The sequence below is a fragment of the Oratosquilla oratoria genome, chromosome 1 (genome assembly GCF_046742065.1).
Source record: "Oratosquilla oratoria isolate Oo_2021 chromosome 1, ASM4674206v1, whole genome shotgun sequence".
In the NCBI taxonomy this organism is placed as follows: Eukaryota; Metazoa; Arthropoda; class Malacostraca; order Stomatopoda; family Squillidae; genus Oratosquilla; species Oratosquilla oratoria.
Genome location: NC_134777.1, coordinates 115,365,351 through 115,378,165, shown reverse-complemented (window position 1 = coordinate 115,378,165; position 12,815 = coordinate 115,365,351). Strand labels below are relative to the sequence as shown.

Sequence of the window (12,815 nt, the reverse complement as noted above, 5' to 3'; positions counted from 1 at the left end):
GCCTCTCACCCCGTCAGTATACGCAAAAAGTCGTGTATAACCATATGAACATTACCCAATATGAAATTCATTGCTACACGAGGGTTGTGAAATCAACTCTCTTCTCATACGAGTACGAACAACAATGCGTCCCTAAACACATACATACACTATTTCTACTAAAGTTAACATCATTTATGACTTTTTCTCAGACTGCATTTCCTCTCACTAATAACAAAAAAAGAACCAGTCTTTCTAAATTTCTCTACAACTGCCTGCGGCCCTTTTCCCGTCTTTCGTTGGGCAGGAGAGACTCGAGTCCGATCCTTCTGCCTCCTGCCACATGCCTCCTGAGCCGTAAAATAAAACTTAGTTAAGTTTTCGTAAATGCTCTCACAGACCATTACCCACTTTTATATACAGCTATCTTTCCATTTCCCTACAGACATTTCGTCCTCTTCCACAAAAACCAATCTTGCAAAAGCGGGTGATGTGACCCGGCTCATCCGTGATCCATTCCACATTAATGATGGTATCAGATTTTACTGAAACGTCTGTACAACATTTTCAAGTAATAGATCCAAGTAAATGATCATGTGCTAAATTATCTCCTACGAAGTACCTTTGACGCTTTGCCCTCGTGCCTTCCACTGTACTCTCACATTCTCTGTAATCAAAATAGCCTTTTTTTATCATGAGCATTTTCGTTTGCTTGGCTGACATATTTCATAGTGACTACCGAAGACAACGAATGGAGCTGTGAACCAGGAAAATCTGTTGATATTCGTCAAACACACACTCATCAAACGTTTAACAACGAATAAGGAGAAGAACGTGACTGATAAAAAAAAGATGAAGAAAGGGAAAAAGAAGAAAAAGTAGTTTAAAATAAAGTCGAACACGACGAAGAGGAAGAGAAACAACATTATCATCACAATGAATACCGACAACAATTTCTTATCATTTTTCCGTTTTGACCTTTTGCATTTGATAAAAATGTATTCACAATTGAAAATGAAAAACAACAATAATAACAAAGGTGGAAAAAAAGAAGACAGAAAAGAAGGATGAGAATAATAATGAGAAAAATATGACAAAATCAAGGGAAACTCCATCATTTTTTGTGGCAGAAATTTTTCCTGGTGGGTCTGTCTCTCTTTCCCTTGGAGTCGTTGGTAAGTAGCCGGGTAATCGCTACATAAGAAGCGGAGGCAAGCACGATCAGCATCATTCCCAACCCATCAGCCGTCGCAGTCACACCTGCCCCGCGCACTCAGACAAAACACAAGGTAAAACACCATCTCCTCTCAAGCCCTTAGCCTTAATTTACACAAATTGTCTATAAATATGGGAACTTGAACGCTCTACCTATACAGATACATGCATATACACAAAAGCACACACACAAAAAAAACGGACTCATTTGATGGACTTCCTAATCAAACCAGTCGACATCTCTGTCATTAACAACGTGTTAGTCAATTTTTCTGTGTAGCTACTGTCATCACAATACTAGGGGATACTGTGAATACAGATATATATCATCTATACATGATTCCTCAAATTGTTTTATGTATGAAACGATGAAGCTGTTTCTCTCCTCAGATGATGTACTCCGCTGTCGTGATGTGCGCCGTTGTCCTGGTGGCCTCCGCACACGGTCCTCCACCCCACAGTCGTCCTGGCGCCACCTGCCGCTACTGGTGCAAGACACCCGAGGGAGCGGCCTACTGCTGCGAGGGAAGCAACAGACCCACAGGTCCACTAACAGGTGAGTGTCACATTCGGAACAAACACGAATATGAAAAACATGGTAAGGCTGACATTGTCTGTGACATGAGGTGTATGTAAATCTTTGATTCTGTCTGATATTTTTTCTTTTCTGCATTCAAAGTCAAGCCCGGATTCTGTCCCCCCGTGCGACCCGTCTGCCCACCCGTCAGGACCTTCCCCGGACCCCCCGTCACCTGCTCCAACGACGGCAGCTGCGGTGGCGCCGACAAGTGCTGCTTCGACAGGTGTCTGGGAGAGCACGTGTGCAAGGCCCCAGAACACCGCCCACCACACCCACCTCACCCAGTGCCCTACCAACACTGATAGATGACCTCGTCTCCCGTCCTTGTTACTCCTTGTTAATTATGATTGGAACTCTTTATCGCAGATGTTAAATAAAGTTACTGTTTTCCAAAAACGGCTTTTCAAATCCAATGGCTAAAAGTCAACTTCCCAGTTGTACGAGAGGAAACGATCAATCATGGTGCTTGTGGAACTTTCAATCAAAATATCATTTAAGGAAACGATGCATTTACTTATGTATGAGAGATGAGACCCAAGTCTTCAAGGTCCCTGTGTTTGCATGACTGTGGCATTAATACTCTAACAAATACACACTGTCCGAAGTGTCCCTACTGATATTTTTCATCTCAGTCTGCACCAGGCCTCATTGTCACTCATATTCTTCTCCTGCGGTTGATGTTATTCCTTCCTTTCCACAGTTGTCTGACTTCTTTGTTCATACCTCCTTTCTCTCTCTCTCTCTCTTCTTTCTCTCTTCTTTTTTTGCAAAACCCTTCTATGAACTGTTTTTGAAAAAAATCTGTCCTTACAAACGGGAATTCATTATCTGAAGACGTCTTTTCTCACCAGACTTGCAGTTTCATGGAAAGAACGACACTTTTATATAGTATTAATTTCCTGGTGTATTGTTACTGCACCCTTGTGGTTTTTGGAGTGCTTTGTTCACTCGGCTAGAATGAGTTGGCAACTCTTCTTCTTCTTCTTCTTCGTCTTCTTCTTCTTCCTCTTCTTCTTCTTCTTCTTCTTCTTCTTCTTCTTCTTCTTCTTCTTCTTCTTCTTCTTCTTCTTCTTCTTCTTCTTCTTCTTTTTCTTCTTCTTCTTCTTCTTCTTCTTCTTCTTATTCTTCTTCTTCTTCTTCTTCTTCTTCTTCTTCTTCTTCTTCTTCTTCTTCTTCTTCTTCTTCTTCTTCTTCTTCTTCTTCGTCTTCTTCTTCTTCCTCTTTTCTATCCATACGCAGTGTCGATGATAAGTGGCCTACACCACCGCAGGTGGTGTAGGCCAATTCTCGGAAGATTCCCATTTTTTTTTTGTCCATCTTGGTCTCGAATGTGTATACAGGTCGAACTCAGTCGCTGTGTACATAAACCGTTTGTTCATGGGATGTTGCTTCTCAACTTTCCAGAAATCACTTCAACGCTGAACAAAAATATCTGGAATCCACCAGAGAACCAGAGACTTATATTGGTCTATGTGTGTCCCTGTTCCCTTTCTTGGAAGCCCCTCGTGGGTCCTGGACACCCATCTTGAGAACTTCCGTTCACCCGATGAGGTTTGAGTGAATTGAAGTCTCCTAGTCCACATCGGACAAACACCGCGAGTCTCAGGAGCTGGCCAACTCTTCGTTTGATCTCATAATGGTCCACTGTCTTTCTTCTCTCTCGCCTCCTCGGGGACTCATGTAAGTGCAACTTTGAGTGTAATATCAACTCTTGCATCCTCCGTATTTAACATAGTTCACAAAAAAGATTAACTTCCTACAAAAAGAAAATAATGTATATTTAACTTCTCCGACCTCATTATATGACAACATAGGAATGAAGGAGACAGCAAAAGAACATAAGGCCTACATTACGCAGTTCCATGTCCATTACCACCGAACATCACCATCAATAAAGTTATCTAACATTCTCTTAATACAACCGACGGTTTCATCGTTCACTGCTAAATGGTTATTAAGTCTGTTCCATTCGTTGACCACACAATTGGTAAACCATTTCTTGCTCATTTTTTCTTAAATCTAAGTTTATCCAATCTAAATTCATCACTGCAAGTTCTGCGCTGTTGTCTTAGTATGATGACCATGTCTCCATCACCCTTAGTAAAGTCCATGACACGTATGAACACCTCTATTAGATCACCCCGCACTCTAATCTTTATATAGAGTGTGAATTAAACTACATAAGCGTATATTCGTCAGGAAATTTTCTGAGGCCATGTATCATATTGGTCATTCTCCTTTGTTTTATTCAATATGTGTATATTGAATAAAATGCGACATGAATGCACATTGTCGCACGACAGGAAACAATTTTTACGTAAATCGTAAGGCCTATTTAACTAAAAACGTAGAAACAGATTTTTTACCTCAACCCAACGTATCCCAAGTCTTTCCGGACTTCGGAAGTTGATTGCTTAACCAGCCGTGTCCGGAGTGCTAGATACACCTGATCTTTCCCAGGCCATCGTATCTCAGACATCAAACCTCACCGTAGCGGATGGTACGCCACATTTGAGCAAAATTAAGATAATAATCTACATTGGACTGATTCTAATCAAAGTAGGACTTCGTTAAAAATACATTGAAAAGCTTGTAATCAAAGTAGGATAACGTTTTCCATTTTTCATAAAGATTGGTCCAATACATACTGTTTCACTACAAATTTTATACACACACACACGCCTGTCGTTATAGTATGTTCGATGTTTAACAGAAAGAACGAAAAAGGTTGTAGGAAAGCCCGGGTTGGACCAAGAACACTAGTGTACTGACGTTTTGACTACACGTCCTCTTGCGAGTGTGAAGGACGAACTTGTAGTCAAAACGCTAGTGAACTAGTGTTCCTGATCCAACCCGTGTTTTGATACCCCCTTTTCCACTCAACCGTCTCACTCTTTAACAGAAAGACATCGTAGATTGTGTACTGCATTCTCGTAGCGCCAGGCGTTATCAAGCCGTCTTGCTAAGTTCTCGTATTGCACGTCATGCAGCGAATTAAGGATCATCACTTTATTGTGTTTTGTGAAGTCAAAGAACATTGTCTTGCTGTCATTCACACCTCCATGGCTATGTAGACTGCCACATAACTCAGAAGCACCATTTTCGAGGAAGAAGAGATGTAGACATATTTTGAGTACCCAAGACTGCCGCATGTTGACGTTTAATGGACAAATGATTTAAATTTATATGAAGATTTTTTCCTATAAATCATCTCGCCAAAGGGTCTCCCCTTCTTCAATGTGAATAGAAAAATTCCACTGCCATTGCGGCACATTTCCCCCGGCAGCCGCCATCTTCTTGTGTCTTCAGTGACATGGTCATGATTGGATATTTTCTCTCAAACAACTCTGTAAGTGATATTTAGGTATCGTATTTGAAACACAACTTTGGAAAACTATTACTTTTATTGACATACATCAAAAATACTTGGGCAAAAGAAACAACAAATAACTCGAATGGGAGACGAGATCATCTATCAGTGGTGAGGCAGCGGGTGAGGTGGGAGTGGGTGAGGTGGGTGTGGTGGGTGGCTTTCGGGGGCCTTGCACACGTGCTCTTCCAGACACCTGTCGAAGCAGCACTTGTCGGCGCCATCGCAGCTGCCGTCGTTGGAGCAGGTGACGGGGGGTCCGGGGAAGGTCCTGACGGGTGGGCAGACGGGTCGCACGGGTGGACAGAACCCGGGCTTGACTGTCAACAGAAAGAGGGTTTTCAGACAGAATCAAAGGCTCACATACACCTCATGTCATGTCAACCTCACCATATTTTTCATATATTTGCTAGTTCCGAATGTGACACTCACCCTGAATTGGACCTGTGGGTCTGTTGCTTCCCTCGCAGCAGTAGGCCTGTCCCTCGGGCGTCTTGCACCAGTAGCGGCAGGTAGCGCCGGGACGACTGTGGGGTGGAGGACCGTGTGCGGAGACCACCAGGACAACGGCGCACATCACGACGGCGGAGTACATCATCTGAGGAGATAAATAACCTCTTCGTTACACATATTAAAGTGAAAAGTTTTATATACTCGTAAACATACATTTCACTTTTTTCCTCATGTATAGTAATGCCGTTCTTTGCCCTTCAAACCACAGCAGAATTTACCTTGTGTTCCGTCTCAGTGATTATAACCTCACGAGCAACTGAAGGGGACGGCTAATGGGATGAAAGTGATGGGTGAACAAACCTGGCGCAGCTTAAATAGCGGCGGCGAATGCCCACCCGACACGGGCTCTGACCGACTGTACCGGGGGATTACCCACACGCGAGCAAAGCTGTTGTGTCACCTCATGAGGGAGGATATTGTTATGTAACTACCAAAACACTAAGTTTGGTACTCACTTCTGAAACGGTAGTATTCGAATAATAACGAGAAGTATATATATTCTCGGTAAACACCCCGTGTTTCGTTTCCTGCGTCTTTTCAAACGCATAAGTTGTTGTTTTTCCTGGCAACGGGATTTCGTGTTGCTCAACTCCTCCATATTCTTTTTCCGGAAAGTGGACGAGTTCATTGACGTCAGAGGGAGACAAAGAGAGCACAGGCCAGTTTTACATTGAAGGTATTGCAATGAACCGAGGTGAAAATGTTGATAACCTTGAAAAGAATCTTAATATTTATCTCTTTTTCTTTGTGCTTCTGCCTCTGTATGTGTGTGTGTTTGTGCCTGTGCGCCTCCTTGCTTCTTTTGTTTTGCCATGTTCTCGATGTTTGCATTCGTATTTGTGTGTGTCTGGTCCCTCTCTCTTCCTTCTTCCCTTTTATCTCTCACACAGTGGGAGCACGGTGAGAAAATGTGCCTTGCAGCAAGCAAGATATTGACTACTTGAAAACACCGAAAGCCACAACCATCTACGAAGTTCCTTTAAGGTCATGGAGCAGTCAGCACACAGCGTCTTCCATTATTTCGTGATGCGGTTACATGTGTCTTGATGAGGTAACTTGACCGTGTGGTCGTTCCCATTAACCAACACTTTACATTTCACGTTTGTAGGTGTTTATAAGGCCAAATATTTTTTTTATGTATTCATTCCACATTGATGATGCTAACATGATTTAGTGAAACATCTGTAGAATATTTTCCAGTACTAGATCCTAGAAATTAAATATGGTCCATTGTGGTCCATGATCAGTTGCTCCTGCAAAGGACCTTTGCTCTTTTCCCCCACTGTTTCAGTCAAAATAATCAGTTTTTCATATACAAAGTATATTTCTACGCTTGACTGGCTTATTTTACAGTGACTACTGCAGACCACTTGAAGACGAGAGAGCCAGTCTAATGATTTTTCAATGTTTCTTTTATGCAGATCCTTCTAAAGTTTAACAAGGAAAAACGGAAAGAACATAATTAATAAGACGAGGAGGAAGAAAAAAAAATAGGCTAGAATGAAATTAAAAACTCAAGTTCTAGTCAACAATGATTACAGCAACACCGATGCATCCTCAACAAATCGATCAAATTAACATAACTTCCATGGGAAACGATAAAAAATTACTAGAAAAAATATATGTCCACCGATAACGAGGCTGTCGAGAATATTATCATAGATATTGATCAAACTATTCGCACTACAGACCCTAAACAACACATCACCCTCACCATCTACTACAAGACTAAAAACAGATATTAGCTTCTGTTCCGTAACAGACCAAAATGCCTCTACAACAAATCATTGTCATCTGCCAGCACACTTGCAATTATGAGGAGTATGAACCTCACTCTTACACTAGTATGACAAGGACAAAATTGACCAAGCAACCGACATGTCACCTACAATCTTTAGCTATTAATGATAATCATTATGCCACTCTATACGAACGTCGTTTTACACGAAAATATCAGAAAACAACAAAACCTTCGCCGCCCCACATTTTCAGAAGCCATATATGTATATCATCAAAACAAACAACCATGAACTCACAAGTAGACTTCTGAATACTTATTTCATCAACGTCTATACCAGCGGGAGTCAGAGTAAAAGTATCCTCTCCCAGTGTGTAAACATCTGATATATAAGAGCCGTTATCTTCTCATCACAAAAGCTTTGTAGATTTAATTGGAGAGTTCTGAGACGTTCCTCACATTTGAAGAACTATTGAAAAAACTCTTCGAAGATGATCAAAATTTTGTACAAGATAGATAAAGCAGATCGTACTATAGCTTTCAACCTCGAATGTCTCCAAAAATATCCTACCTGGCCACACCAACATAAAGTATATATAACACTGATAAACAAGCTATAGATATCTGGTAAGGTGTTCACTTTTTCTAATGTAGTTTTTTATGCTGATTTCAAATCTGAAAACCGTTTTGCTCTATCACGTCAGGTTTCTAAAATATTGACAAAAATGAATTTTCTAGAAACACCGTTCATCACATTTTTTTAACCCCCACGTTTTTAGTAATTTTTCATACAACGCCATACAGTATTATCGTCGTCTGTAAAAATAGTTGTATCTAATGTAACGTGTCAAAACATTTAAGATATAGCATTACTAATCTTTCATTTTTTTTTTCTTTTTCAATTTTCAGGTTAAGGCGAAATTATGGCGTCCAGAGGTCGTATAAATTCACCGGATCTGTTTTGCTATGTGTGCGGCTATCTAACAGACAAATCCCATCGGAAGACTTTTACACCATTTCTGAAGAAAGCATATGAACTATACTATGATTCAAAGGTGGATACTGGTAAATCCTGGGCACCACAGTTCATCTGTTTGACATGTGCATGCAACTTGCGTGGTTGGATTAGGAAGGCGAAGAAGAACAACCATATGGCATTCGGAGTTCCCATGATATGGCGTGAGTCAAGAAACCATACAACAGACTGTTATTTTTGTTTGGCAAATGTCACAGGCTTTTCTTACAAAACTCGTGCATCTGTAAATTATCCAGACGTTCTCTCAGTTTCTAAACCAATTCCACATGATCCCGTAAGTTGTCCAATACCAATAGCACCTGCAGAATATACAGTTGATGAAGAAACGCAAGCAGAAAGTTCTCCTTTATCTTCCAGCAACGTATCCGACCCTGACTACCAATCCGGAGAAGGTATTCATTTAGTTAACAATGCTGATCTGTCTGACCTCGTACGGGACCTGGCCCTAACAAAAGGTCAAGCGGAATTGCTCGGTTCACGCCTTAAAAAATTTAATTTGCTTGCACCGGGTACAACTACTTCACATTTTCGCCACAGACAGAAGGAACTTGAGAAATTCTTTGCAATGAGTGACACCATTTGCTACTGTTCTGATGTCGAAGGCCTCATGTCAAGTCTCGGGGTGGAACACAACATTGAAGAATGGCGATTGTTCATCGACTCATCTAAAACAAGTTTGAAAGCAGTATTATTACACGATGGAAATAAATATGCATCAGCCCCTGTTGGATATTCTATCCACCTCAACGAAACATATGAAACTATGTCGCTACTTCTTGAAAAAAAAATCGATATCAAGAGTATAAATGGTGTATCTGCGGTGATTTAAAAGTCATCACCATTCTCATGGGAATGCAGACAGGGTACACCAAGTACTGCTGTTTTATCTGCGAGTGGGACAGTAGAGATAGAAAGCAACACTACATAAAAAAGAGTTGGCCAATTAGAAACATAATGCAGCCAGGAAATAAAAATGTACTTCGTGTGCCGTTGATTGACCGTGATAAGGTTCTCATGCCACCGCTTCACATCAAGCTGGGGCTCATGAAGAATTTCGTGAAGGCCCTAGACAACGACTCAGATGCTTTCCGGTACCTTTGCAACAAGTTTCCAGAGTTGAGTTATGCGAAAGTGAAGGAAGGTGTGTTCATAGGTCCACAAATAAGGAAGGTAATTGCTGACACACACTTCCAAAACTTACTGAATGATACTGAAAGAAATGCATGGGTAGCATTCAAATCTGTTGTAGCCAATTTCCTTGGAAATTATAAATCTGCAGACCATGTTAATGTTGTGAAGAAATGCATCAGTGCGTACAAACACTTGGGAGCCAACATGTCCCTTAAAATTCATCTGCTCGACTCACATCTTGACTTCTTCCCCGAACACCTAGGTTCAGTTAGTGACGAACACGGTGAACGTTTTCACCAGGACATCTCGGTGATGGAGTCACGGTATCAAGGTCGATGGAGTGTAGCAATGTTGGCCGACTACTGCTGGTCACTTCAGCGTGACATACCAAATGCTCAGCACAAACGCAAGTCTACGACCAAGAAATTCAAACCAAACGCACCTTAGATTAAGAAAGTATTTCAGTGTGTATGGATTGCATGTGCATATTATATGTTGAAATAGATATTACTGTATAATACAAGTGCCATGCACCTCAATTTCACTACTTACTTAGCTGATGCCATGTTCATTATTACTCATGTAAAAATAAATTGGTCTAGTGAAATATAAATGGTTGAAGGCGTATATCAAATAAACGGTGGGTGACAGACAGAGACAAATGGTTTTCATATCCTGAATCAGCAAGTTTCACATATCATAGAACAAGTGTTGGATACCAAGATATTTGCAACTTTTTAAAATTTGTATATCAGTGTAATTTGAATATACATACATATATAAATATGTGTATACTTATACATGGACACACACACACACACACACACACACACACACACACACACACACACACACACACACACACACACACACACACACACACACACACACACACACACACACACACACACACACACACACACACACACACACACACACACACACACACACACACATATATATATATATATATATATATACATATATATATACATATATATATATATACATATATATATACATATATATATATATATATATATATGTGTGTGTGTGTGTGTTAGTGTGTGTGTGTGTGTGTGTGTGTGTGTGTATGTGTGTGTGTACATATACAAATGCTCTCATATTCAGCTGATGTTTGGGCCCCAGCCTCAGTGGGTCTCGGCCGCTTTAATGTTCATCACGGGGTACCCATTTTAGCTGCATAATAAAATGGTCATATGTTTCACTACAACGAAATGTATCGTCTTCGACATTGTAACTGGGTGGTGAAAATATAATATATTCTAATCTACGTTCAGAGTTACGTGGCAAGGCTTTGCATGGAGCAGGTACTTGGTCGCCATGGCAAAGTATCGGTTATCAATGTATTTACATCCATTGCATAAGATCATATACCAAACTGTTGGTTTATATTTCTTAGTTACATGAAAAATCAAAGCCTCTCCAATGAAGAACACGGATTAATGACGACAGTTGTCTTCCACGAAGCGAACAGGGAAAAGTCTCCCTGGCCTTGGGCGGTGCCGCGCCGCCTTTATAAGCGGCCCTCCTCGTTCGCCGGGACCAACTTCGTCCGTGGCTCTTCAAGTCAACGTATTCACCCTCCTTCGCTCGAGGTAAGCCGAGACGTGATTAATTATTAGTCTTCATGTCCTGGGAGGACGAGAAGTTATGGACTTGCCTCAGGTTGAGTGACCTAGTCTCGGGACAGCCAGGGAGCAAAGATCTTGTTTGTTATCGACGGTGAAAGGGGTGACGGAGAGTGGTCAGAGATTAGAACCCGGAGCCTTTGCTTTACCGAATAAGTTTATTTGAAATTGCTCAGAATGAGTTTTGCAAGGCATCTCTTGGCTTAGCAGGCCTCAAAGAGAGACTGGTCTCGAACCATGAGAAGTTCGAGTATGCTTGGAACCAATTTCTTTCAGCCCATTTCCTCATTTGGAGCACGTTTTTTGGGCTCTCCAGAGTCAAGCCTTCTACTCAGTCCACAGAGACAGACGATTCCATTCACCTAGAGAAACCACCGATTCTAAGATATCGGGAAAACTGGTTCGAGGTGAAGGGAAACCGTGAAGTATTACCTCTTTTGGTTCTAGGGCTAGTCTGGGGCCTCAGAGACTCTCGCACGGACGGGTTACTCATGCCACAAGGTTCTCATGTCTTTCTGGTTTGCTGCAGATGCTCCTGTGTGCCTCCGTCTTCGTGGTCCTACTCGCCCTGGGCACCAGCAGCCCGGCGCCAGACCAGCGCCTCAGCCTGGACCGCGTCCCACCTGGTGGATTTCCTCCAGGCATCACCATCCCACCATGCAAATTCTTCTGCAAGGAACCTTTGACCGACTACTATCATTGCTGTGACCACAGTAAGTTCCAATTACTAAAACCATGTGTATGAGTGGGTGATTTTAATGCTGGAAAGTCGTGTTGAGCAACAAAAGGTTTCGGCAGTACTTATGCAAAGCCAGCTTCTTAGGATATGCTCACCGTTTGTCTCTTAAGAACACTTTTCTTATTTTTCCTTCGGCAGTTCGGCCCGGGAAGTGCCCCACCGTCCGGCTCGAATGCCCTGACTATCGTATAGTTAGTCCTCCGAATGAGTGCTATAACGACAGTGATTGCTCGGAGGACCTCAAGTGCTGCTCCGACGTCTGCCTCAACCACAAGACCTGCAAGCCTGCCGAGTATAACTGAAAACTTCGCCGAAGTGGAATCGAGGATTTCGTCCAAGTAGACTCAAGGGGCAGCAGCAACTCCAGAGAGACTTCTTACTTGACTCTTGGCAGACATTTGGTGCAAATATAGATAATAAGACACAGCACAGCTTCGTCCGTCCATTGAAGAAGTCACTGTTTTTTTTTTTTTATGATCCCAGGTTATTTTATTGACTACGAGATCACGGCAGTTGCTTGGTCTTGTTGTTGACATCTTGTATGAATCAATTATAAATAAATATCGATCGTCCCAATTCTATACTGTGTTACCTGTTATTCGAACTGTGAATGAAGGAGAATAATGAGACCATGTCGAGTCTGAAAATTTAGTCTCAGACGACAAGAGAAAAAGTATAAATGGTTGCGAGGCTTTAGGATTCGCATTGATAAAGTTCCTAAGAAATCATCTCGTTAACGAAGTAAATGAGATGTAGACCCCTATGGTCACTTCGAGTTTAACAAGAAATTGATGACTGTCCACCAATCAAGGAAAACCTATCCGGGACTTTCCTATACCTTAAACTGAAAGCGCCACATGTT

At 41.7% G+C, this 12,815-nt stretch overlaps 3 protein-coding genes across 3 annotated transcripts in view; 2 read left to right on the top strand and 1 right to left on the bottom strand.

Annotated features, from left to right (window-relative positions):
- Nucleotides 1-1,160: 1,160 nt before the first annotated feature.
- On the top strand, nt 1,161-2,170 carry LOC143025130 (uncharacterized). The gene is made up of 3 exons (XM_076184646.1): nt 1,161-1,268; nt 1,585-1,750; nt 1,874-2,170. Exons 2-3 carry the CDS (start codon nt 1,585-1,587, stop codon nt 2,074-2,076), a joined length of 369 nt encoding a protein of 122 aa, XP_076040761.1. The 5' UTR covers nt 1,161-1,268; the 3' UTR covers nt 2,077-2,170.
- Nucleotides 2,171-5,159: 2,989 nt separating this feature from the next.
- LOC143025015 (uncharacterized) overlaps nt 5,160-12,815 on the bottom strand; it is a 33,890-nt gene continuing 26,234 nt past the window's right edge. The window contains exons 2-3 of the mRNA XM_076184623.1: nt 5,577-5,742; nt 5,160-5,464 (exon numbers count right to left, since the gene is read on the bottom strand). Coding sequence (XP_076040738.1) covers nt 5,250-5,464; nt 5,577-5,742 — 381 coding nt within the window. The 3' untranslated portion in view covers nt 5,160-5,249. The remainder of the gene's footprint in view (nt 5,465-5,576; nt 5,743-12,815) is intronic.
- On the top strand, nt 11,029-12,529 carry LOC143031476 (antileukoproteinase-like). The gene is made up of 3 exons (XM_076195374.1): nt 11,029-11,181; nt 11,744-11,927; nt 12,092-12,529. Exons 1-3 carry the CDS (start codon nt 11,029-11,031, stop codon nt 12,253-12,255), a joined length of 501 nt encoding a protein of 166 aa, XP_076051489.1. The 3' UTR covers nt 12,256-12,529.

What these genes read in the sequence shown, in the direction of transcription:
- LOC143031476 (XM_076195374.1), top strand. Translation starts at nt 11,029, where the DNA reads ATGACGACAGTTGTCTTCCACGAAGCGAACAGGGAAAAGTCTCCCTGG. An exon ending in TTCACCCTCCTTCGCTCGAG is followed by an intron (nt 11,182 to 11,743) that starts GTAAGCCGAGAC and finishes GGTTTGCTGCAG; the next exon opens with ATGCTCCTGTGTGCCTCCGT. An exon ending in CTATCATTGCTGTGACCACA is followed by an intron (nt 11,928 to 12,091) that starts GTAAGTTCCAAT and finishes TTCCTTCGGCAG; the next exon opens with TTCGGCCCGGGAAGTGCCCC.
- LOC143025130 (XM_076184646.1), top strand. Translation starts at nt 1,585, where the DNA reads ATGATGTACTCCGCTGTCGTGATGTGCGCCGTTGTCCTGGTGGCCTCC. An exon ending in ACCCACAGGTCCACTAACAG is followed by an intron (nt 1,751 to 1,873) that starts GTGAGTGTCACA and finishes CTGCATTCAAAG; the next exon opens with TCAAGCCCGGATTCTGTCCC.